At 36.3% G+C, this 26,983-nt stretch overlaps 1 protein-coding gene across 22 annotated transcripts in view; it reads left to right on the top strand.

Moving 5' to 3' along the window:
• The window catches only part of NRXN1 (neurexin 1), a gene marked incomplete at its 5' end in the record, with an annotated part of 953,418 nt that overhangs the window by 75,497 nt on the left and 850,938 nt on the right, over positions 1-26,983 (top strand). For 12 of the 22 annotated variants that reach the window (XM_081315142.1, XM_081315147.1, XM_081315151.1 and 9 more), the window contains one exon: positions 18,333-18,350. The exons of the other annotated variants lie outside the window; for them this stretch is intronic. In XM_081315142.1, coding sequence (XP_081171268.1) covers positions 18,333-18,350 — 18 coding nt within the window. The remainder of the gene's footprint in view (positions 1-18,332; positions 18,351-26,983) is intronic. 22 annotated transcript variants of the gene reach the window in all.

The following is a 26,983-nucleotide window of genomic DNA, read 5'->3' as shown; positions in this document are numbered from 1 at the left end:
TAAGGAGTGCTGTTTACTGTCAGTTTATATTCTGGGGCAGTCTTAGGGATTCTTAGGTTGGGCTGCTTACTAAGGATTATTTGGCAGTTTGGGGATTTGATCTGGTCTACAATTATCACATTTTCCCAGTTGACTGGCAGAACGTATCCATGAACACCAACTGGCAATCAAAAGGCATGATGAAAATTCTTTAATTTCACAACATATAGACAGATTTAACCATATTTTCAATTGAGAAAATGTGACGATCCTAGACCAGGCCAAATCCAAAAATGCCAGGGAATTTCTAAAAGCCTGGCACTCTGACAAATCAGCCATCAGTAGACACATAGACATTATCAACATCTATAGACTATGCAAAAGAAGCAATCAACCAGCCCAAAAGGAAACAAAAAGACCCAAGCACCTCTCCACCAGTAGTCAGCACTCATATCAGCATAGATTAACTCCAAGGTCAACTTCAGATCAACAATCAAATAAGTAATACCCCAGTCAAGAAATTGCCAAAGAACCATTAGTAAACAGCCCAACCAAAGAATCCCTAAGTTCTCCCCAACCCACCCAGACAGGCAAGACACCAGAATATAAAATGACAGCAAACAGTACTCCTTACTAGCACTGATGATGTTACCTAGTTAGGGTAATGAAACGTCTACCAAAAAACAAGCAAGCTCAGAAAACATGAAGGACCCCTCATTTCAACCCTGAGCTACAAATTATCTTCTTCATTGGTACTGCTAGCATTTGGTAGAAATGTTCATTTTCATTTTGTCAGGCTTCAAATTCCAATTTGTTTTTACAATAATTTAATATTCAGTGGTTTTCATAACATCATCGTCATCATCATCATCATCATTATTATTATTATTATTATTATTATTATTATTATTATTATTATTATTATTATTATTATTATTATTATTATTATTATTTGAACTTATATACCACCCTTCTCCCGTAGGACCCAGGGCGGTTCACAAGGCAATTAAAAGAACATTACAATACAAAAAGTTAATAACAATTAAAATAGATTAAATTATCCTTGATTAAAAATCTAAAACCCCTATAACTCTGATTAAAAACCCAATTACAATAAGTTAAAATTAAAAATTAAAAAATTCTCAGTCCTGGCCGGAAAGCTTAAAGAGCCAGGTCTTCAGGTCCCAGCGGAACGAACGAAAATCAGGGGCAGTCCTGAGCTCTACGGGTAACTGGTTCCAAAGGGCAGGCATGCCCACAGAGAAGGCCCTCCCCCTGGGCGTTGCCCGCCGGCAATCCTTTGCCGGTGGCACCCTGAGAAGGCCCTCCCTGTGGAAGCTCACAGGACGAAGGGAACTTGATGCCGGCAGCAAGTGTTCCCTCAGATATCCCGGACCCAAGCCATTTAGGGCTTTATAGGTCATCACCAGCACCTTGAATCTCACCCGGAGGGCAACCGGAAGCCAATGCAGCTCACGGAGCAGAGGTGTTACATGGGAGTATCGGGAAGCCCCCATCACAACTCGTGCGGCTGCATTCTGCACCAGCTGAAGCCTCCGAGTGGTCCTCAAGGGCAGCCCCATGTAGAGAGCGTTGCAGTAGTCTAACCGGGAGGTCACGAGCGCATGAGTGACTGTGTGCAAGGCATCTCGGTCCAGATAGGACCACAACTGGTGCACCAGGCGAACCAAATAGATATTCATTTTAAATGTGAAATGTAAGTTATAAAGTTTTTTCTGTAAAAATTTTTCTGCTTCTTTTAATTTTTAGGTTCTTCCTGATTCCCTTCAACATTCCTGGTATTCAAATAAATTATACCAGAGAAATACTTAATTTGCTGAAAAGTATAGAGACAAAGTGAAATGAAAAGGTTGGCAAGGAATGCAATAGTAGATACAACTTATGGAAAGAGTTCAACAAAACAAATTTATTGATTATTTTTTATGGAAGTTAAACTAGAGCAAAATGACAGATACCACTGTCATCAGGCCTACTTTACAAATAGGCATGCATTTAAAGATCTTTCAAATACCAAATTTTATATAATATTGTTACGGCTTTAATTATGTAAAATTAATAGTCTATACATAAACTTGTTGCTCCTAAAATGGAAGCCCTAGTAGGAAAATAAAATATTTTGTTGTATAAGCTTGGGGAGATAAATTCAGCCTCTTATTGTTGAGGTTGCAATCTACCTGAAAGAGCAGATAAAGAATTTGGATAGCAGATGCAATATTTTATGAGGGCTTATCAGAGTTCTCCTGGGAGAAAGTATGATACCTTCCCTGCTTTTATTTTGTTTCCATTACTGTATTGTTCTGTAGATTTTAATCTTGACTTTCAGGAGCCCAAGACATTTTCATACCATACTGCCCTGTGAATTTGAATGCTCTCTCTCTCTCTCTCTCTCTCTCTCTCTCTCTCTCTCTCTCTCTCTCTCTCTGTGTGTGTGTGTGTGTGTGTGAGAGAGAGAGAGAGAGAGAGACAGAGAGAGAGACAGAGACAGAGACAGAGACAGAGACAGAGAGACAGGGAGAGAGAATGATCCAAAGATTTCCAAACATTTCCTGTCCTTCAGATCTCCTGTTCTGTTCTGTAGTTCTGTAGAGTTCCATGTTTATATTCATTGTGCCTGAAGATACATTATTTGCTTTGCTTCCTGACTAAAACACCTCTTTCTAACCTAAATTTATCTTCAACATTATCATGACTCCTTTCTATTGGGATATTTATGTATTTGTAAAATTTATAGGTTACCTCAAGGTAACTCTGGGGGCTTACAATCATAAAAAATAAAACTAAAAACATGTTAGTACAAATCCAAAATATAATAAAAGGATAAATACTCCTTTTACTACTAAGTAAAATATTTTTAATCCACAATAAAATGTATATAAAATATTCTGAAGATATATGAAATATATTCTTCCAAGTGCCAATATGCAAACTTATTCATGAAGCTGTTAATTGGAATCCAGCTGGTGAGAGAAAATGAAAACACTAGAGGGACATCTTAAGATGTTCCTTTACCATAAAGACTTGAACAATCAATCCAGGCCCAGATGGAAGCAAATGCATTTGGCAGAGAAACTGTTTCCCTCCCTGTGTAAAATAGTGATGTGGAATGAGTTTAATGAGTTTGATCTTATGTTCTTTTAGCTAGATCAACTATGAGATGATCTAACACCACACATAGAAAAGAAACTAAAAGATTTAAATTCCTCCCTCTCTCTCCCCCTCCCACTTCCCCTTTCCTTCTGTTTTATGTTTTAGAGCTGATTTGATACACAATTTTTATCCTAAAATAATAGAAGTCTTTCTTTTCAATAAAGTAATGGAAAAATCTGAGAAAAGGATGTTTGCAATAATTTCAATCTGCATTGGACATCCCATAATAAATTAAAATACCTCAGTTCAAGTAAAATCAAAGGGATGGAATTTACTTTTATAATAAGTATATTTTTCAGATTCATATTTTATTCTGTCACAGGTTCACTGCAGGATAATGTAAATAAGCGGTTACTAATTGATGACTTGCACTCAATCTTGTGATCAGTTCGCATATTTAATGTCTAATATGTATTAGTGAAATTTAAAAAGAAGCTTTAAATGTGCTATACATTTGTTGCACCAAAGAAACATAATATTTCAGTGCCCTTTGCTTTGAGATCAGTTACTTTGTAATTATTTTGTAGTATAGCTTTCTATATTACAACCTGCTGCCTCAAAATTTCCCCAAGTTTTAAAGGATCATCCTGGCTTGGAAAGTATGAAAGCTGCATCCAAATACACGGAATGGCTTCAATTCATAATCTCTTCTTTATTTTATTTTTTTCCAGATAACTGCCTCTGTGCAATCCATTGACATTGATCTTAGCAATTATTTTTGAAGGTCTCGTGCTTTCCCCAAAGAGTTCATGTCTTTATTAATTTAAAAATCAATTTATAAAACCATCCAATGGATAACAACTATAGACCTTTGCCTAATGTTGAAATAGCAGAAGGAAGCTTTGGATGGAGATCCTTTACCCAGCTTCAGCTGCTGTGCTAGTCTCAGGGAGGTGGGTGGAATATTATTTGCCACAAATAGTTGGTCAGGCTGACATCCCAAAGAGAGTCACATATCTCTTTTTCAAGTAGATGGCCTGGATTTCACCGCTTTACTCTTTGTAATACATTTCATGGCTTAGGACTTTGCTCACTCATATCTTGGGCCAGCTTGCATCTGTGTCTCTTCAAGTGTACTCTCTTCTGTTTATACCTATAATGCAGAGTGTCATTCTGTCTGGTCAGACTCTTCAGCTTCTGAATCTGAAATATCAAGGATGATCCCTAACAGAACTCCACAAGGGAAAGTAATAACCAGTTGCTATCAAAACATGTTTATTTTTCATATACTGTTACATACAGTATGTATTAAGTCCATTTTCCACAAGATGTTAGTGTTATTATGTAACTGCTCTTAGGCAGTTTAATAAATCTGATAGGAGAGGAAAATATTAAAATGAAATAATATAATAACAGCAATAACAGTAGTACCAGGAAAAGCAATGAGGGGAGTTTCCTCTTAATATGGGCAGTAATAATAGCTTTAGAAATCCTTTCTGGGAAATTTGTTCAAAGGACATAGAACTGCACCTTGTTGTCATATATCCTCAACTAAAAGAGCAAAGAAACAAGGTTTCCTAGCATGCTTATTTAAGAGAGAGAGAAAAAAATACTGGATTTTATTTAGATATTTTTGCTGGAGTTGGGAAACTAGTGCACAAAATTCATTTTGTTTAAGGACAACCTTTAAAATTTCTTTTGTGATTATGACAAGATTTTCCTCTTATTCCTGGATGCATTTTAATCTCCAGTGAAAAGATATTTTCAGTGCATGTACATGAAGGTTGTTGGGGCTTTTGAAAGATTATTTTTAACCATGAATAGTTGTCTTGTGTCTTATCTTTCAGTTTCATTTGTTTCATATTTTAACCATTTTAATGACTGCTAAAAGGGGCTCTGGGGTTTCAGGTTACCCACACCAGATCCAAACTATGGGCAGGTTGGCAGTGATAGAAGAATTCCTTAAGCTGTTTGATTAAAGAAAACCATAAACATTTATAGTTGAGTGGACACCCCTTATAGACGTTTTGAATGAAGCAGAAAAAATGCACTTATGATTTGTCATTTGGATGACTATAAAAACAACTGGATTATAGAAAATGTGAGCCTTTCCATAAACATAGAGAAAGAATAATTTGTAATAGTACTTAAATTTGCGGCAAAGGATATCAGAAGTTTCTTTTATTTTTTATTTCCTTCCTTCCTTCCTTCCTTCCTTCCTTCCTTCCTTCCTTCCTTCCTTCCTTCCTTCCTTCCTTCCTTCCTTTGTACTTGATTTTATGTGCTCTGCAAAACTTTAATAAAAATTACCATATTAAAAATTTTGTGGTCCAAGTCTGACTGGAGATTTAATCATAAAAAACCATGCATTTGGAATGAACAGTCAAGCAGCACAGGATTTTTAGAACTCAATCTGATTCCCCAAGTTAATAGTGAGATGGTCAACAATTTAAGTACTTTTAAAAAGAGTCTAGACAAATTCACAGAACTGAGAAGTATCATTGTATACTAACAGCTGCACTCTGATTCTAATCATGTAATGATTTATTTCATTCAAAAGAACAATAAATCAAGTCTTCATATTTCTGCTGACTTCCCAGATAGTTAACTTTATTATATCCAAGAAGGTTTTAGCTAGCTAGTTTAAGTTTAGAACTAGTGTTCTCTGTAGAAATTCTGCCTTAAAATCAACTATCTATAAATCTGTGGAAGAAAAAGCTGGGTATAGTCAGATTATAAGATTCATGGTCTCTGAGCATCTGTTTCACAGAGCCTTTACTTTCGGCATAGGAACTTTGACTCTTTTACAAGCACTAACTTGAAGAGAAATTTTATCCAGTGCAAATAAAACTCTTTTCACTTTATATTCACTTTTGAGGTCTTTCTCTCACATGTGTATCTATACTTGTTGCAAATATTGTCCATGGAGATTTTAGTCATCCAGGTCATGGTAGTCCCAAAGGTGCTTTTCAGAAGGCAACTGGACTTTCTTAGAGACTTTGGGGCATTGCATATATTAGGTGCCTGGGTTGATAGGTGGCATTGAAAGAGAATGCCAGTTTAAATAACTGAGGTTTTGAGTTTCTATGCATAAATATTGCATTATTGCTAGGTGTGCTCAGAAACAAAAATCGGAGGAAAAAAAGAAATTAAAAATGGTCTCCCCCCCCTCTCTAACCCCATAATTCTCAACTTTGTCAGTTGTTGATTTTGTTTTGTTTTTTATAAAGATCAGTGATTTATGTATCTATTTCATACAGTGAAAGAAAAAGTTCAAAACATATCCTCTTTATTTTAACTACGGTGTGGATTTTTTCAACTTTTTTTGTATACCTGCTCCACTCCTCCTATCAAGAAGAAATTAAGTGATTCTACATTCCTTAAACAGCTTTTTATTATTTGGTAATAAAGTGAACACATTTTAAATAATTTCAGTCAGTTCACAATTATTGACTGAACAAATGATACCTTAAATTTCAAACACCAAGCACTATTTTATGAGCAAACCATCTGATGCATAGTGCATTTATAAATCTTAAAGCTGAAATTTTAATTTTTATCAAAATGAAATAAAATTAAAATTGTTTTTTTAAAAAAATAAACATTATGTATATCTCAGTTTTCTTTTTGGCAAATGGGATTATTTCACCAGGGTGAAAATACAAAGCTGGAAAGCATATTGATGATACCTTATGCCAAACTGTCAGATCACTTCAAAAATGTACAAATATATCCATTTTGCTGAGATTTTAAAATTATTATTTTAATTATAAATTTTAATTTGGGGCTTGATTTGGATTTTATATATTGTATTGTCTTTAATACTCTTATTTTTTATTGTTGTAAGCTGTCTTCAAATTGGAATAAACAGAAAGGAAGCATACATCAATAGTACATTTATCAATATGTGACATTTTTGGAATATATTTGTCAGATGCAAGAAATCAGAAAGCAAGGTGGTACAATGAAAATAAGTTTATTGTATGCTAACTTAACCATGTACAAGAATCTGAACTGCTAGTCATCAAAGAAAATTGCCAGTAGAAAAGAATCAATGGAATTCAAGGTGGGCTGGATTAGATTGCAAAGGGATCTCAAGACTAATGATATACTTGACCTCTCCCCCCTTGGGTTCAGTGTAGTCATCTCCTACAATATTACATACAAAGATCATGCAAACTTACATAATCTTATATTGTTTATCTATCTGTCTGTCTGTCAATTTTTAATCAGATTTGTGTAGCTCTCCAGCTCACAAAAATAAATAAAACAACAAATATCAAAACAAATTCAAAAAATATAAAATCCACATTAAATGACAACTATTATAAAAATGAAGAGAGGATTAAAAACTCCTATCTTAGTAATGGAGCCATCTAAGCATGTCTTAAGTTCCCTTAAGCCTCAAGTTAGATAACATAAACAGGTCTTGAGGGTCTTCTGGAATATCAAAAGGAATTAAACTAATATAATTCCAGAGAAAGAATGTTCCATAAGGTGGGCACCATGGTAGAGAGGACAAGTCTTCTGGACCCACCAAATGAAGGTCCCCAGCTAATGGTACTTACAACATGCCTACTCTGCCAGATCTAGTGGCACACGCTGATGTAACTGGGGAGAGGTAGTATTGTTTAATTTGCCAGGGGTTACATATATATAAATGATGTCTCACCCCATAACAATGGATGAATTCATCCAGCAGCCTCTTAAAGAGGAGAGGAGAAAGAACCAATCTCCATTGTAGCCTACATAGTAGAGGCTGGGGTGGATCCTCTTTCCCCCAATCATCATGAAGTGACCCTGAAACAAGGATGTGAACCAGCACAACTCTGTGCTGCCTACCCCCAATCTCTAAGATAATCCAGAAGGATACCAAGGTTGGTACTATTGAAAGCTGCTGATAAGTCAAGTAGGGAAAGGATGGATATACTACTGTCCCCATTCCATCTATGCCAGAGATCATCCAAAAGCACAAGCAATACTCATTCCATTTCATTCCTGGGTCTGAATCCTGACTGAAAAGGATCCAGATAATCCACAACCTCCAAGGCCCAGAAGCTGTTATGTAACCACCTTCTCCACCACATTGCCCAAGAAAAGGAAGTGAAATACTGGATAAAAATTGTCCACTGTGATGGTGTCCAATAATAGCTTCTTGTGGAGAGTGTTCTTTAAGAGGTAAAAGAACTCACTCACTCAAAGAAGAATTAATTACCACCTGAAGTCACTCACATGATACACACCCTAAGGCTGCTTTGACAAATCAGGACAGGCAGGGATCTAAAGAGCATGTGGCTGACCTAATGGTCTTCTCTAAAAGGCAACTGGATTTTGTTGGATGAGAAGCAAAATATTTTCAAGGAAAAAAACCAAGGAAGTCCAGTTACCTTTTGGAAAAGCACCTTTGAAACAACCATGATCTGGATGATTGAGAATCTCTGTAGACAGCTGAGTTCACAGTCCTGAGGACTTTGCCAATTTCCTCATGTCTAGTGTTCAAACTGTTCCTGTTCCCATGAGAAGGCCAGTGTCCAACTGGGAACAAATTCAAGCAAATGTATCTGACAGATGCTGCACAATTTTTTTCCACATGGCTCTGTAAAATATTTTCTGAACCCCCTTTACCCAAGAGGGCACACACCAACCAAAACAGGGCTGCATGGGATGCAAACAGGGCAGAGATATAGTGCTACTTCAACATCCTTGCTGTCACAATTTAGGCCTTAACAGTGGCTCTATCCAATATTTGGTCAGGTTTGCCCTTTGTTCAGTGCCAGCAATAATCTTAGACTTCTATTGTCCCATTTCATCCCCCCAGACTTCTGTAAATCATAGGCACTGCAGGATCCATGAGAAGAGAGATTGCATAGACACAATCTGTTCCAAGACTTCAGCTACACCCTTATTCCAAGCAGCCTCCATAGCTTCTGATGGACATGCAGCAGACCAACAGGAACAACCACAGCTCCTCCTGAAATCCATCAAAGTCTGTTAGTTACTGGGGGTGGTCCAGTCTAATCAGTTCAACCTCCTTGCAGTGTTTCTAGGCAATCCCATAGATATCAGGGTGTTATCTGGAGGGAATAGTGAAAGTTCCCTCAGCTTCAGAGTGCACTGCCATTGCTCTGATAGGAACACAAAATCTGGAGTTTGACCACTGTCCCAATTCAGGTTATGTAATGGAAGCTATAAACACTGAGTCAGCTCAGACTCAATTCCACGGGAAGGCTAATTAAAATCCCCTAAAACCCTAAATCTAGAGAAAACTGCCATTCCAGAAATGGAGGCAAGGAACTCAGGCCAGGATGTTGCTATGAAGCAGATAGATAGGTATAACAGCAAGAATCCCAACTGATCCTTAGAGCCAACTTAATGAACAGTATCTTACAACTAGGGACCTATATGGCCGGTCACCTGAAAACCATAAGATTTACTGATGGCAATCACCACACCTCCATCGCTGCCCCAGAGTCTCAGTTGATACCACATGAAAAACCCAGTTGGACAAATTTCAGAAAAGGCAGCTCTTCCACTTCAGAACCTAGGCAGATCATGGTAATATATGCCAGGTCAGCCCATTCATCAACAATCAAATCTTAGATGATGGAGGTCTTATTATAGACTGACCTGGTATTCAGTAAAAGCAGCCAGAGGCCAGGGCCACTGAAGGTCTGTTGACAGAGCATCAGGGCTGAGATCAAGGAAGTAGAATGTGGCATCATTAATGGTTCCATGGTCCCCAAGGGCAGGCCATTCTATGTCTCCCACCATATCTCCCTCTATCTAATGCCACCATTCTATCTCCTTCTATTTCCCCATAACAGCCCCATCCCCTAAACCAAGCTCCCAAAGATTCAGGACTATGAATGTCCTAGTGATCTCACCTCCAGATTCCCTGGAAGGGGAAATCTGAGCAGCCTGCAGCACTTTAGCATCAACAGCTCTCAGCACCAAGAGGGCAACCTACCCTTACCTCCTCACACACATCCCCCCCTTACATGCATACATTCAAACAATCAAACATACATATAATCTGTAAGAATGTAGATTGTGAAATATGTTTTTATTACATATTTTGATCACAGCCTGCAATAATGTAGTATTATAATCACTTTTATCACAATTGTTCCCTGATGTGAGAAATAGATTAGTGAAATATACTTTTATTGAAATGTTGTTTAAAGCATTTTTTTTTATCATGAGCTATTCTAGCTAATTCGTAGAATATGTTGATGGTATAAATAGACTTAGCATCACATTTTTAATATCATTTTTCTGGATAATAAAGTTTGCTTATTATATTTCTTAAAAAAACAATATATATTATAAACAAATGCCTTGATCGGTTGTGATGTCATATGCAGCAGCTCTATTGTGCTTTATTGAAGTAAATGTATACAGTGCACAGACAATGAGAAGAAAGCCACCAATACCATTTTAATTTTTGATGTTTTTATTAAACTTTTACAAATGCAGAACTTCAAAATGCATTTTGTATAATATTCAAGGTTTTACTTATCTGTCAGCACAGTGAGTCTACCAGATATCTCTTATAGTTATCTTATACTTATCTTTTCACCAAGTACCAATATATATTTTAAAGCTTATTTATTGCTGCTTATTTCTATTTCTCTAATAACAGAAGGTAAATTGCTGAATTGCTAATTGTTGATCCTTTATTTTGTGTTGTTGTTGTTGTTGTTAGCTGCGAAGTCGTTTCCGACCCATCGCGACCCTATGGACAACGTTCCTCCAGGCCTTCCTGTCTTCTACCATCTGCTGGAGTCCATTTAAGCTCACGCCTACTGCTTCAGTGACTCCATCCTTTATTTTATGGAGTAACTAAAATTAAAACAACACAGAAGGCATATATACCAAACTAACTTCATGCAGTGAAAGTTGGTCTTGTGTTTATTTATTTTAAAGAATTTTTAATATCTCCCAATAGATTCTTTGTAAAAAAAAAAGAACAACAAGAGCATCACAATTAAAACAAAACTGACTGATACAACACAGTTCCTATTTAAGACTATTATGTCACCCTCATTTAGCTTGGACCAAAGGCATCATGGAACAGTGCTATTTTTAAGAATTTACAAAATGACAAGAGGATAAGTCTGGGGAAGAGAATTTTGCAAAGTGGAACCTACTACTGAGAAAGCCTCCCACCTTGTACTGTAAATACTTCACAAAAGCAAGGATGCTCTTAGCAGGCCCTCTCATAATCATCAAACCAGACAGGCAGATTTTATTTTAACAGCATTTTGAACAAGGTTGACTCAGCCTTCCATCCTTCTGAGGTAGGTAAAATGAGGACCCAGATTGTTGGGGGCAATAAGCTGACTTTGTAATAATGCCGCTTGGGGGAGGGGGGCAAAAGCCCTAATAAGCAGGCATATACATAGAATGAAGGCTATTGCTAAGCACATTGGTTTGTGCTTAAATTGTAAGCCACCCTGAGTCTTCGGAGAAAGGGCGGGATATAAATGGGATTAAAAAAAAAACTTGGCCGAGAAGCCTTCTGGTAACCAATGCAGTTACCAAAGGTGTTATTCTGCACTGGCAGGGTTGGTCTGCCAGTATTCCAGTTGCTGCATATTGTCACAGCTATAGCTTTGAGGTTCTCTCCAAAGAGTATGTGGCATGTTGAGGCTGTCTCATTGAACAGCGTGTAGTCCAGATGAGTGGTGATTATAGTGTGAATAGCTATTGCAAGGGAATTCTGGTGAAGTAGGATTATATTGGCACAACAAACTGCCAAGCTGAAAACTCTAAAACGCTTCCCTGTGTAGTCAATAGTTTAATTAATGGTTCAATAATTGTCTTCTCTATAAATAAACATTTATTCAACTTGTAGGGATTTGTAGAGATTCGGTCCAAATCTGAATTTATATTCAGAAACCTAAATTTCCCAATGACATGGAAATTATGCAAAATGACTCAAAAGATTAAAATAAAAATAAAAGTAGAGTAAAAGCAAAGTAGAGTAGAGCTGGTGGTTTTCAAGAAGAGTTTGGACAACCATTTTTGTAGAGTTATTTTTTTTGGGGGGGGGTTAATTTATAATGTATTTTCCTGGGCTCCAAGATTACCGAAGACAGGGACTGCAGCCAAGAAATTAAAAGATGCTTGCTCCTGGGGAGGAAAGCCATGGCAAATCTAAACAGCACACTAAGAAGCAGAGACATCTCCCTGCCAACAATAGTGTGTATAGTCAAGGCTATGGTCTTCCCAGTTGCAATGTATGTCTGTGAAATTTGGACCATAAGAAAGGCTGAGCGCCAAAGAATTGAGGCCTTTGAACTATGGTGCTGGAGAAGACTCCTGCGAGTCCCTTGGACTGAAAGGTGATCAAACTGGTCAGTCCTAGAGGAGATCGACCCTGACTGCTCTTTAGAAGGCCAGATCCTGAAGTTGAAACTCAAATACATTGGCCAGCTAATGAGAAGGAAGGACTCACTGGAGAAGAGCTTAATGCTGGGAAAGGTTGAAGGCAAGAGAAGAAAGGGACGACAGAGAATGAGGTGGCTGGATGGAGTCACTGAAGCAGTAGGTGTGAGCTTAAATGGACTCCAGAAGATGGTAGAGCACAGGAAGGCCTGGAGGAACATTGTCCATGGGGTCACAATGGGTGAGACACAACTTCACAACTAACAACAAGAACAATTTATAATGTGGTATTCATACAAAGATATTTTGGTGGTTTCAGACAAAGTTGAATATGCTTACAAAATTTTAAGATGCAGAAGTGAGCCAGTGATATTGCTGAGGAGGGAAATGAAGAAAGTAAGATCATGCCATTGCAAAGCAAATGCCTTCCTTTTTGGATTGAAACTTCCGACCTTGAGAACATTTTTACAATGAATAGTTTTTAAATGGGTTTCTAAAATATTTCCCAAAAGAAAATATGTACCAAGATAGAGTGGATGATGGATGTGGAATAAAAAGTGGCAGAGGCTGCATTTTCAAAGCAAGCAGTCTTCACTGAATGCTAATTTAACAAGAACTGTGAAAACCATTGAAACCAAAATTGAGAGATAAAATGCAACTTGGTTCTTTGCAAAATATTTTTTAAAATTAATAATGCATGGAACATTTCAGGTTTGATAAACTGCATCCTCACCTTTGTATTCACTCCACTGGCCTTAGCTAGGTTAGTTTAGTAGTTAAGGCACTAGGCTAGAAACTAGGAGACTGGGAGTTTTAGTCCTATGTTAGGCAACAAAGCCAGCTTGGTTACTTTGGCCTTGTCACTCTCTTTCTCAGTCCAACCCACCTTCCCAGATTGTTATTGTGGAGAAAATAGGAGAAGGAAGGAGTATTAGGTATTTTCATTGCCTTGAATTACAGTATTTATAAAAATAATAAACATGGGATATAAATAAATAAAATATTAAAAGAACTATTTAATCATTTGCATTTATACTTTCTGCAAAGATATTAGCTTGAAATCAAATTTGTAGTGGCAGATACATATTTTTATGATAGTGTATATTATGAACAATTATTCAGTGGTGGAGAAAAATTTGATACATTCTAGGAAATATATTCTCATAAAGTTTAGTGCTAGTATTGAATACAGATTGAGCTGAATCCTGCTTAATGGAGCTTCATTTACAGAGAGATGAAAAATTGTCCATAAGAAAGGAAAAGGTAGAATTGTCCCTCAAAAGGAAAGATTGAATCTTATTTTATTAAAGGGCTGCTGGGAAAGAGCAAAACAAAGCAAGATTGTCAATTATTTATTTATTTAAAACATTTAGTAATTTTAATATAGCCATTCAACTTTTATCAAACTCTGGGCAGCTCCCAACTACCAGGTTTTTTTTAAAAAAAATCAATATATCATTAATACATAAATATATCTACATAAGGATGTAAACCAAATACATGGATTTACCATCTAAAATAGAATACTTAATATTTAATTTATGTAGGAAATATGCCATCAGTCTGTATGAGGCTAGGAGAAAGATTGGCATTGAAACAAGATTGTTTTACATATTCAATTTGTTATTTTTTTATTTACATTTATCCAATTGTAATTCCCAAATTCTAGTAATTTAGAATTTCAAATATGTGTACAACGTAGCACAAGTATGTTTCAGGTAATCTTGGGTTATATGTTTCCATCTATACTTCTATTAGTTAATCAGGGAAAACAAGTAAACATTTGGGTTGGGAGGATTTTAGGGGCAAGTAGAAGCTTATTCAGATCCTTCTGGTCAAACATCTGGGAGATACAGGTAATCCTTGATTTATGAGAACAAATAAGCCTCAAATTACGCTCATAAGTCATTGTGGTCATAAATCGAAGCATCACATAACCAGACCTGATTTTTTTGACATTTTTGGCTTTAGTAATTAATAAAGTGCCCCTGTGGATGGCTTTTGCCAGAAATAGAAATTGATAAAAACTATAAACAGTTGTAAAGGTGAGCTGGTTGCCAAACACCCAAAATGCAATCATGTGTCCATGGTGTGATTGTGGCCACTGCAACTTTGAAAACTGGTTGTAAGTAGCTTACATTACTTTACAAAACATAATGAGAAGAAATAAAAGGGAATGATTTCTGTACACTATTGTCTTGTTACTGTACATTTCTGGGAAGAATAGAGTTATCAAATATGTTATTTTAGCTGCAAAAATCCAGAAAACCATTAAATGCCAATTAAGCTATATACAAATTAATTCTGATAATATCATTTAGATTTTGGAAACCCTAGGAAACAGCCGCATGCAAAATCTTTCTACATATAAACATAGGAGAATCCAGTGTGCAAAGTGCAAACCCAATGCACACTTAATGCTGGAATATAATCCTATTGCACTTTACTGGAAAAGTTTTGAGTGATGCAATAAAATCCTTCTCCTCTCCCAACCTCAATTTGGATTATGGCATTCAGCTGTTTTTATTGTCCCTTTTATTGTCTCTTTTGGACATGGAGAAAAAACACATTTAAATACCATTCAAAATATCTGGAAGCTTCAGCTGGTGTAGTGTAGAATGCAGTGGTGCAAGCTATTATGTGAGTCCTAAAGCAGCACCTGTTACACCTCTGCTCTGCAAGCTGTATTTCTGGGTCCAATTTAAAGTGCTGATTTTAACCTTTAAAGCTCTTAACAGCATGAGACTATGTTATTTGAGGTATTTCCTCTCCTTGGTTGCATCAGTGCACCCTGGCAGAGATCTGGCAAAGTTGGCATGTTGTGGGTACCATTGGCTATGGATATTCATTTGGTGGATCCCAGGAGAAATGCCCTCTCTGCTATGGCAACCATCTTATGGAATGTTCTTCCCCATGAAATTAGATTAGCTTCATCCCTTTTCATAAGCCTCCCAGAGTTAACCTGTGGTAATATGATCTGCCAATAAACAAACAAACAACAAACAAACAAACAAGTATTTTGTAAAACTCTCAAAACTATGTTGTCGGGATGGGGACTGCTAGGCAACAGGAAACTTGCCCATAAGGCGCCATTGTTGAAGTGATCATTTTTATTCTCCGTCTTCTGTGGTTTGTATCTTTCACTTTTATTATAGTTATTAATAAGGGGTTGTTTTTTTACATTGTACACTTTTGATTTTATTCATTTTTCTTATTTGATTGTTGCTCACCATGCTGAGTTGTCTTCAGTGAGATGGGCAGCTATATAAATTTGATTAATCAATAAATTAAATAAATGAGACAATAAAAAGCTAAAAAACAAAAAAAAACTAGAAGACAGTCTCTCCAACATCCAGATTCCATCTCTGCCTTCTCCAAGAATGAGAAAACAAGATGTCTTTGTGAAATACTGTAGAAATACTGTTGTTCAGTGTTCCTAACTATTTGACAGATTCTTTCTTTGTTCTGTTCTTCCAAATTATCCAATCATGGAAATGATTAATATTTTTTGAATGTCACAGACCATCTGAAATTTCTTTCCAAAATAGGATAGTGGAAGAATTCAGTACAAGGAGAACTTGGATTATGACAGCAGTTGGGACAGAGGTTGCCCTCACTAAGCAATGAGGCCATAAAATGTGAGGTCATGTGATTGCATCACTTAGCGACAACAAAGCCAGGCAGTCCCAGTTGGTGTCATAATCCCAAATTGTAGGAGTTGTTAAGCAGAAGAGGCAGGTAAAGAACATGTGATGGGGGAGGAGGGTCAAGGGAGCAAGGAGAATTAGATATGTTCCTTGCCTTGAGTTATTTATAAAAATAATAAAGGCAGGATAAAAGTAATTATTAAAAAGGCTTAGCAAGGCCAGTAGCTCTGGACTGCGTTAGTGATCCATTCTGAGTACTGACTACTGGTATCTTGAGATCATCCACTGAGAGAAGCTTTTTAGTCCTGCTCTTTTTCTTTAATTTGTTTTTCTAGTGTCTTGCTGTGTTCAAATGGAGTGAGCAATTAATGCTAGTAAGACCAAGCAGCTATAGTTTCCATTGCTTTCTTGCTGGTTGGTTGGCCAACAGCAGGAAAAAATGAGGAGGAAAATATTGGTGACTCGTGAAGGGAACAGAGTTCATTGAAGGTGTGTTTTGAAGGACTTTCTGAGATCTGGAGCTGATATTGAGGAGAAGATGTGATACACTGTACACAGTAAATGTAGCATTGTATGAATAACATTACAAGTGAAACCATATGATATCTGTGAAAGTTTCAAATGTGATGGAATTAATTAGGAACTGAGATGAAGTAAAGTGCCATTTCTTTCCTATGTAGACATTGGTATGATTTAAATATGAAAGGGATATTAGGATCAAATATGATTAATTCTGACTGATCTATCTTGTGATTTGTCAACTTTTGTTTCCTTGCCTGATTGACCTCCTATGTTTTGATTACCAGTTGATTAATTTCTGCTTGCTAGTATTACATGAAACCAAATTCAGGCCACCAGGCACAAATGTACATAGTTTGCCAAGAGATTGACAATAACTCTGTTTTTCTAATCTCAGGGAGAAAATGTATCCTCAAATTTAGCTAGCACTTACTGTAAATTCATATCACTTCTACTTCAATCAGTTTAATCTGTTGGGTGCTACCTGTTTGCCAGTTTCTATTCTCTACTGTATGTCCTTGATCACACTAGTATTGTGTTATGTACATTTATGTTATCAATATCTCATTTTAAAATGACCTGTGGGGTTAAGAATTCTTTTTTGACTTTGTGTGACTGTAATTCACACAACCATTTATATTGCACTCCAGCACACCATTTGATGTACCAGGCTAAACACAACTCACAAAGCATACATAACAAACCATTAAAAATTTATCCCCATAACTGTGTATTCCATGTTCAATATTTTTTGCCCATCTGGATTACAAAAATCAAAGTTATTAAGAAACTGGCTATTTTTTTCAATAGAACAATTTCAAAATATGCAGTATGTTATGATCACACACAGTAAAATACATGGATGATGTAATTATTCTTGTAGAAGACTTAGCTTAAAGCAATTTACCAAATTTAGAGCAGAGAGTATTTTAAATTAGGGTTCCATTTTAACCTTAATGTTTAATGGCTCTGCTTCTTCAGTGTTTTTAATCTGTAGGTAAGACCATTTAATAGAGGAAGTAATTTGTAACACAAAGATGAATAATATGAAAAACATCATCCAGGAAACTCTTGCACAAAACAAACAAACAAAAAAAATCACAGGAGCAGAGAAATTAAGAAAACAAAACCAAATAGACAATTCTTATGTTTTCTAATGCAAGAACTTTTCTATGAAAGATGTAAGGATAATAAATAGGATTTCTTAACTTATATTTGGTTTTTATTTAGTTACTGAATAGTTTTCCTACCCTCTTAGAAAAGGATTTAAATCCAGAGGGTGCACCTTTCAAACAAACTTGGATCCCAGCAGCTTTATCTCTCACTCAGTTTAAAATTTTCTTCATGTACAAAACTCAGTCCTTGACTGATCTAAGAACTTATGACAGATGAATCCAGATACAGCAGAGGCCCATTTAATGATCAACCTCTCCTTTCATTTGAGAAATGGCATGTTTTGTTTTTCTTCCATATTGTGTGGGATTCCCTTTTCCTTTTAACTGAGCAAACACTTCTTCCCTGTGCTTCGGGTCTCCCCTGCCCTGCTTCCTTTTGGATAATAGCAATGGATCACTTGCATGTGGTGTTTGATGCCTTGCATGATGCTAACATGCAAAGGCAAGTTCCAGTCTGCATGCTGCTTAATGAATGTTTTTCCCCTTTCTCTCCCTCCCTGTTATGTGCTTTCAGAAGACAACTATGTGGAAGGTGGGTGATTTCTATCTTATTTTTTAAGCTCTGTTCTGTACTTGAATATACCTTCTCTTTAGTGTTTTGCCTCCAGGTTAGTGTTTATAATGATACATCTTATCATTAAAACGGTAAGTTGATTTTGTTCTTTCTTTATGAGAATGTTGAAGTCTTAAGATCGTGGTTATGGGTAGTTCCTTTCTACCCACCCACCCCAACTGAAAATTCACTGCTAAAAATGCAAATAATATCTAGGTTTAATTGGGGAAAGTAGAAGTGAAGTACCACATATTTATTTCTGCTCCATAAGCTTATTAAATAGGTGACCTTATTTACAAGTTGCTTTCATCCACTGTAACCTGATAACCAAATAAAGTCAAATTTTATATTTAAAATATTCCAATGAACAATTATGTCTCAAACTATGACAATAATCAAGAAACTGTCCTGGATATGCATAAGAATTTATATGGTTCCTATTTTTTTCCTAACAGAATTGGTCTTACTATACTATAATTTGCTTTTTAAGTTGCACTAATTATTTAAAAAAACATTGTGGTATGGCATTAAATTTGTCTTCATAATCAGTACATCTAAAACCACTATACAGTAATTCAAAACATATGATAAGCCTTTCTTTTAAGCATGGAGTTCAATTTTAACTTTGACACTGAGGAACTGCTTCAAGAAAGAGGAAAGGAGAAACTTCCCTTCTACACCTGTAGAAACTTTCATGACTTTGCATTTTTTTAATGGAATCAAGTGGAGGAAAACAACAATAACAAAACTCTATTCACTGCATTCTCTGTGGCTGTATGACAACCTTTTGGATTATTGCTTATATTACTGTGGTTAGGAATCTTTTATAATACTATTGTATAGAGAGTATGTGATTTAATTTTATTATCTTACATGGTAGAGGCAGGACATGATCCGTATTCAAAATAATGGATCACATTCTCAGATTATTCACACGTTTCCAGTTTTGCAAGAATCATTTGTTTATTTATCAGTTTATTCATGAAATTTCATTTTTCTTATTCATTAGATGTATATTCCGTTATTTTTCCGTGAGTGCAAGATGGCATATTGTAGCACTCTCATCTGTTTTTAAAGGATATCCCTACGAATAGGTGATACTGAGAGACTATGACCTTAAGGATTGTCATGAACCTGAGTCTATCCAATCCCAGTTTAACATTTGAAATATTGTGTTTCTGATGACTTTCATTTGACATTGAGTTTAATTTATTCCAATGTCATAAAAAGTGATAAATATAAATGCTGCTTACTAATAAGCAGCATTTCTTTAACTATTGCCTCTTGTACTACTATTCTCTCACACATAATAAGGACTCCTTAGAATCTGATTGTGGTCCAAATTCCTTTAGTCTGTGTACAATTTATTTTATTGAAATGGCAGAAAGAGACAGACTTGCTTTAATAAATATTTTAAAGTAAGTATTCTAAAACAAATAACAAAAAATAGCATACAATCTTGCTAAGTTAGTGTATTGTGTGCACATTTTTAGCTGGTAAAACATCTATGAGTATGTGTAGATTTTGTAATTTATGGAAAATACAGTAGATTAGTGTTTTGTTTATCTGATTTTCTCAGGAATCTGATGAGCCACCTACCAAGGAGAAAACAGTATCCACCATCTGTTGTGGTCTAATTGCATTTTTGCCAATTGTGTAGCCCAGGCAGGAAGCAAAGGAGAGAAGGAATCCTTCTCTTGTGGACTACCAAACATGCCATATGGTTCATAAGTTATAGAAACAGAACCACTCTACTTCAGGAGAATGGCTTTAATTGTTATTGTAATATGTTCTAAAGAAAGATATGGCAGCATAAACAAAACCATACCAACTACTTAATGAAAGGAAACACCCTCTGAGAATCCAATGAGGCAAACATGGAAGCTCATAGAGAATCAGCTGGCTTTTCATTGCACTCTGTAGGGTCACTTCAGTAAAGAAGATTAAGGATTTTCTCCTTTAAGCAAGAATTTTTAACCTAATTGTTCATAAGGAGGGGGAAAAAGATATATACTGCTATTCATATGTATTGCAGAATAGTGTCTGAAGAACATTGGTAGTTAAGATGAATAAACAGAGCCAGATGTTGATGTCTACATATTGTCTCACTTATTGTATCACTCATGTCTATGCACACTTCTTCATATATAATCTTGTTTACTATATGATCTCCTTTTATTTCCTTGTGCTACCTTGATTGACACGTTTATCATCTAATAAGAAATAGAATTAACAAAAGGAAAATCAGCAGATCTCCAAGCCATATCATCTTTGTGGTACAGGTAGTCCCTGACTTACAACCCCATTTCGGACCAGAATTCCCATTGCTAAGGCAGGCAGTTAAGTTAGCCGCACTTCATTTTATGACCTTTTTTGCCATATTGTCTAGTGAATCACTGCAGTTCCGCTGTAGTTGCTATGGGAATTAAGTGGTCGTTAAGCAAATCCAGCTCTCCCCCTTGCTCTGCTCTGCTTCCTCTGTCTTTGTTTGTCAGAAGCCAGCTGGGAAAGTAGCAAATGGCAACACATGACCCTGGGATGCTGCAACTGTAGTAAAAACTTGCTGTTTCTCAAGTTTATGGAGTTTAATCATGTGACCATGGGGGTTCTCCAATAGCTGTGATTCCAAGGACTGGTTGTCAGTCACTTTTTTCAGTGCCATTGTAACTTCAAATGGTTGCTGAATGAATAGTTGTAATGTAAGGACTATCTCACTTCCTGTTTAAATTAGCAAACAAGTCAATCTCTTTATGTTCAGTTAGCCCTTCACTTATAACCACAGTTGAGCCCAAAATTTCTATTGCTATCCAAAACAGTTAAGTGAATTTTGCCCCATTTTATCACCAGAGTTGTTAAGTGAATCACTGCAGTTGTTAAGTTAGTAATATGGTTGTTAAGTGAACCTGGCTTCCCAAGATGTGCTATGGGTTTGGAGGGGAACCCTGTCATTGGATCCTACATCCTAGACCAGGGGTAGGCAACCTCAGCATGTCATGTGACATGTTGTGACATATCACAACTTTTTTTGCATTGCTGGAGCTGGGGTGGGCGCGGCCTCCACATGATGCAACCTGCCTGAAGGCTGGCAGTTTGACATCCCTGTCCTAAACCCTATAGAAATATCTATGATTCCATCTGTGCTCTAACAGTTCTGGACCAGAGGGCATGGCATGGGAAGAAATTGAGGGAAGCACTGATGCTAAATGAGTCAAAGCCTTCATGGTAATTCAGCATGCCCAAGAGTTAGTTTAAAACACGGGTGTCAAACTCGCCACGTAACATGATGTGTCACGACATATCACGACTCTTTTTGCATTGCCAGCAATGGGGTGGGCGCAGCTTCAGTATGATGAAACTGGCCCAAGGGCTGGCAGTTTGACATCCCTGGTTTAAAACTATGCAAATCCCCGCCAATAAGGAAGAAAATAAGCAAACAAATAAATTACTAAAAATGGCAAAGAAGATGGTAAATTACACTTCCTGACTTTTTCCCTGCCAGCCTGTTACCAGCAGAGCACTTAAACTATTAGAGGCTCTGACATTCAGGTTATCTGTGAGGTCAGGCAGAAACACTCTCTTAATCAACCATCTGGCTTGGTTGATTACAGAATTTACATCCTAATTAAGTGATTGTTTTCAAAACTGATTAAAAATCCATCTAGAGAATAAAAAATAGGTTATATACTTGTACACATTTCAGTATGAACTGATATGCATGAGATCAATCAAAATTCTTGGTATGTTGCTGTGTGTATAATTGCAGGCAGTCACACACAGCAAAAGTAACATCCAAGCAAAGTGTTCATGTCCTAATAGAGCAGTGCATAAACATTAAAAGTTTAGCCTTTGCCCTAAAGATCATTCTTTTGTTTTAATCATAACTATACCTGGCTTTCTTTGATTACATTTATAACAACTATTTTTTTCTATATACACATTAGAAATACCTTTCTCTCATTCTCATTTTTGATAGCATTCTCTTATATTCACATTTTTTCTTAATTGTCTTACCTCTTCATTCTATCAGGCATCTTTTTCACACTTCTCATTAGAATATCACCACATACTGCTGTGGTACTTGGTGTAAAGCAGAAGTTCCAGTCTAGGGGCTTCTATTTCAAACAAACTTCCACTGCCCAAGGGCCATACTTAGTTAATTTGGAAAACTGAGAGGAAGAAGCAAAGAGCTTAAAACCTGGAGAATTTTGTAATTTCTTTGCTTTGCAGTTGGCAGTCAATTGCTGTTTAAAGTTTCATTCTTGTCAGCAATACAATTTTTAATCAAGGCAAATTATGTCTGGGAGTCTTCCATCTAGTCTAGTTGAGAGGTGAATTAAGGGTTAATTGTCTGGAGATCTGAGCCAGGTGTGAAGTCTGACACTTTATAGCACAATTCTCTTTATTCATTTGCAAGTAGAGTATGTATCACCTTTCCTTTCATTCTCTTACCATTCATTCTGTTGAAATTAGAAGACAGGTAAATATTTTTCATAAACAGTTTATGCCATTTCTTTCTGTAAGTGTTCTACATTCACTTCAGTTTTTTCCATTTTTTTTCTCTTCCTTTCTTCCACGATCTTTTTTCTCAGTATAATTTTTTATACTGGCAAATAATAATCTGTTCCACAATCAGATCCTCTCATCACTTTCTGTCCACTGATTCTCTCAGTCTTTTATCATAAACAAGAAAATTAATCCTGCTTTTACAGTGTAAGTATGAATAAAAAACACACATTTAAAACTGGTATTAAAAAAACCCATTCTTTTTGTTCGCCAAATACAGAAAGTCCTTGACTTACAACAGTTCATTTAGTGACTATTTGAAGTTACAAAAGCACTGAAAAAAGTGATTGTTTTTCACACTTAGGACCGTTGTGGCATCTCCATGGTCACATGATCAAAATTCAGATGCTTGGCAACTGTTATATATTTATGACTACTACAGTGTCCTGGGGTCATGTGATCCTCTTTTGCAACCTTCTGATAAGCCAAGTCAATGGAGAAACCAGATTCACTTAACAATCGTATTGCTAACTTAACAACTGCAGTGATTCACTTAACAACTGTGGCAAGAAAGGTCATAAAATGGGGCAAATGTCACTTAAGAAATGTTTCGCTCAGGAAGAGACATTTTGGGCTCAGTTGTGGTCGTAAGTTGGAGACTACTTGTAATCAATTTTCTCATTTGTTCCTAGGTCTCTAAGTGCCACTCTGATTTCACTCTTCTTGTTTCCAGCCCATTGCCTCATATCACGTATCCTCATTGCATTCATTCAAAATGTTTCAATTTTTTTGAACAAATCACTGCAAGTTCTTTTATCCTTCACTAAACCATAATATGCAGCATCCATGCATCCATGCACATGTACAAAAAACCCTTCTGCCATATATTTGAGTACTTACATCCATAATTAAGTCTATATTTTATTTCCTTTTATGCATTCATCAAAAACACTCTATGTGATCAAATCACTTTGATTCAAATAAATTGTATCTGCCCCATTTTTCTTAGTTCAGGGACAATTTTTTCCTGTTTGTTTAGTTAATTCATTTTCTTTATCATGTACTTTCATACCAAGTTACAACTTGCATGATCATCAACATAAGACTCCTGGATATTTTACTCCACTGATCATTGTGGCTTTGATCAACCAAGACTTTCACATTTCACTGAACAAAATAAAGAAAATGTAGCAAAGTTAGCAGGTTAGTTGTCCTCATGCTATATACAACAATCCCAACTAAGAATTTCATGGCACACAATAAGAAGTATTCATATGTCAATGTTTCATACATACTTCCCTTTTTATTTTAGATCATTACATTTTAAAACAAAAAAAAAATAGTTAAAGTAGCACACTTTTTAAAAATTCACTTTCACGTTATTATGATCATTGACCAATGCACGGGTTTATATAGTTAACAGATAACACAGGCAATATAAAATTCAGATACAGAAAACTAATATTCTTAAAAAAAAACATGAATTGTTATGCTTTCTATGTGAATAAGAATAATATCATGAGAATAATAGGTGAGAATAAATTCCATTATTCATAATTCCATTTATGACAGGAAACCTAATATATTTATTCATCCATTTATTATTTATTTGTTTTGTATAGCCACCCATATCAAATCAATAATTCTAAGTGGTGAATAATCATAAAACCAATTAATAATCCACTAGTGTCAGCACTAGTGTCATACTTGAAGGAACCACTGGGTTTTCACGGCCTTCCAAAAAGCCAGCAGGGCTGGGGCCATCCTATTTCAAGAGGGAGCATGTTTCAGAAGATAGGCACTATGCAGAAAATCACAACTCCTGGTCCCTGTCAGCTGACATTCCTTAGTCAGTGGATTGGATGAATAAAAACAACTGTAAGAAGATGGTTCTCCAGGTAACTCAGTCCCAAGTTTGGGTACCAGTATTTAGAGTTCCAGTTGAAAACACACTAGCAACCAATGCAGCCCCTAAAGGAAAGATGATACATGTGCTGAGTAGCTGACACCATTTGCAACCCATGCAACCGCATTCTGTACCAGCTGAAGCTTTCAAATGCTCACGAAGGGTAGTACCATATAGAGGGCATTGCAGTAGTCAAAATGGGAGTAATGAACTCCCTGATCCACGAATCAAAGCAACTGGCACCCAACCCAAAGGCCCTCTTAGCCACAGCAAGAAGACCCCCAGTTTGTGCACCAGGTCCATTTGAGACAGTGCCACCTCATCCAAAACCAGAGATGGGAAAGCTTTGGTACCAGAAGGCCCAAGAACCTACAGCCACTCCATCTTGCTTGGTTTAAGCCAAAGCCCATTATGCCCCACCCAGGCTTTTTCAGCCTCCAGGCACTGAGACAGGACTCCATGGCATCACTCAGGCAGCCCAGGGTGGAGATATAAGCTGGATATTATCAGCATATTGATGATACCTCATCCAAACCATCAGATGACCTCACCCAACGGTCAAGCGTAGATGTGAGATAAGAGGGAAGAGACAATCAAACCATGTGGCACCCCACAAAGCAGGGACCACGTGCTGTACCTCTTCATTCATATCATCATCAACTGGAACCAACCCCAGAGGGAGGAGGAGAATCAGCACAACACTGTGACATCCACTCCTAATTCCTAAAGCTGGTCCAGAAGGATACTGTGATCAATGTTACTGAAGGCTGCTGAGAGATCAAGAAGAGCAGTGATGGATGCACTGCCTTTATCAAGCTCCTGCCAGAGATCATTCAGGAGCATAGTCAACTCAGTCCCATATCTCAGCCTGAAAGTGGTTCAGATAATCCATGTTCTCCAAGCCCTTTGAATTTTCCATGAGACTACTTTCTCTATAACCAGTGGTGGGATTCAAATATGTGAACAACTGGTTCTATGTGGATGTTGCTTCTGGAAGTCTATTCTAGGCCTGGGCAACAAAAAATTAGGTACCGGTTCTGCCAAAGTGGTGCAAACTGGCTGAATCCAACCACTGTCTATAACATTTCTTGAAAAGGAATAACTTTATATTTCTTATAGTATATAATTTTGATAATTGTATATATTACAATTTCTAATGCTAGAACTTTAAATCTGCATAAGGAAAGAAAATGGGGGAGGGGTGCATTTATGCAATAAATCCCATTGAGCTGTGGAATATAATTCAGAGAAGATACATTTTGCATTTAACTTTACAACTGCTTTTATAACTCATTTGAGAATAACATTTACTGCTTATAGTGGGATTTACTTGGAATAGATTCCTTTATAATAAAAACAGTTACTGTAATTATTGAGGTGATTATGCAGGCACAGGATTGATATTTGTAACAGAACCTAGCTTGTGGTGCAGGTTTGCTATATTGTTTTAAATTTTCTTTCTTTGACTGATAATATGAAATTTATAATATGAACTCTATTTCTGAAAACATTCCCAATTTAGGAGAACATGTTACCTTCTTATTGCATATATGCTCAATTTTCTATGTGAAGTAAAAGCCTTAGTAAAGTTTAGGAATCTTACCTTCCAGTGAAAACCAGCATATTCTTTTTCATACCTTATTTGTGTGAAGAAATGTGTAACAATGAAATGCATGAGACTGTATTTTGTGATTCTTTTGCCCTCTTCCAAAAGAAATAGAATAATATTTTATGACTTTGTTTTTAAATTAGGTGTTTCTTTTGTCTAAAGTTAATTTCTATTAATGTTTGTAAAGTTGAACGATGCATATTTCTTTTAAAAGGATACAGTCCCCAATCCCCCATTTGTTTTGTTTTTTTTAGATAATTTGCTTGCTAAGGAATTATATAACCTACAGTTGTTTACTATTTTGAAAAACAATAGTTAAGAAACAGGCTTAATTTTGGTGAACCAAAAGTGCAATTCATTTTCAGCTAGTCAAAGCAACTAATAACAAGGACTCCCCCTTCCACTTTATACTGTACTGTTTTTCCGTTCACTGGATATGATGATGATGATATTCAGAAATGTATTTATTTTAGCTTCACACAAACAAGGAAATGTCCCTTGCATTTTCATTTCAATGTGATAAAGTAATTATTTTATTTAATTATTTGAAATGCTCATTTTCAATGAGAGGAAAAAGATCAGACCCAGCCCATT

The sequence above is a fragment of the Vipera berus genome (assembly GCF_964194415.1).
Source record: "Vipera berus genome assembly, chromosome: 1".
Taxonomy (NCBI): domain Eukaryota; kingdom Metazoa; phylum Chordata; class Lepidosauria; order Squamata; family Viperidae; genus Vipera; species Vipera berus.
The sequence above is the reverse complement of the archived record's forward strand: the minus strand, read 5'-3'. Positions and strand labels throughout refer to the sequence as shown.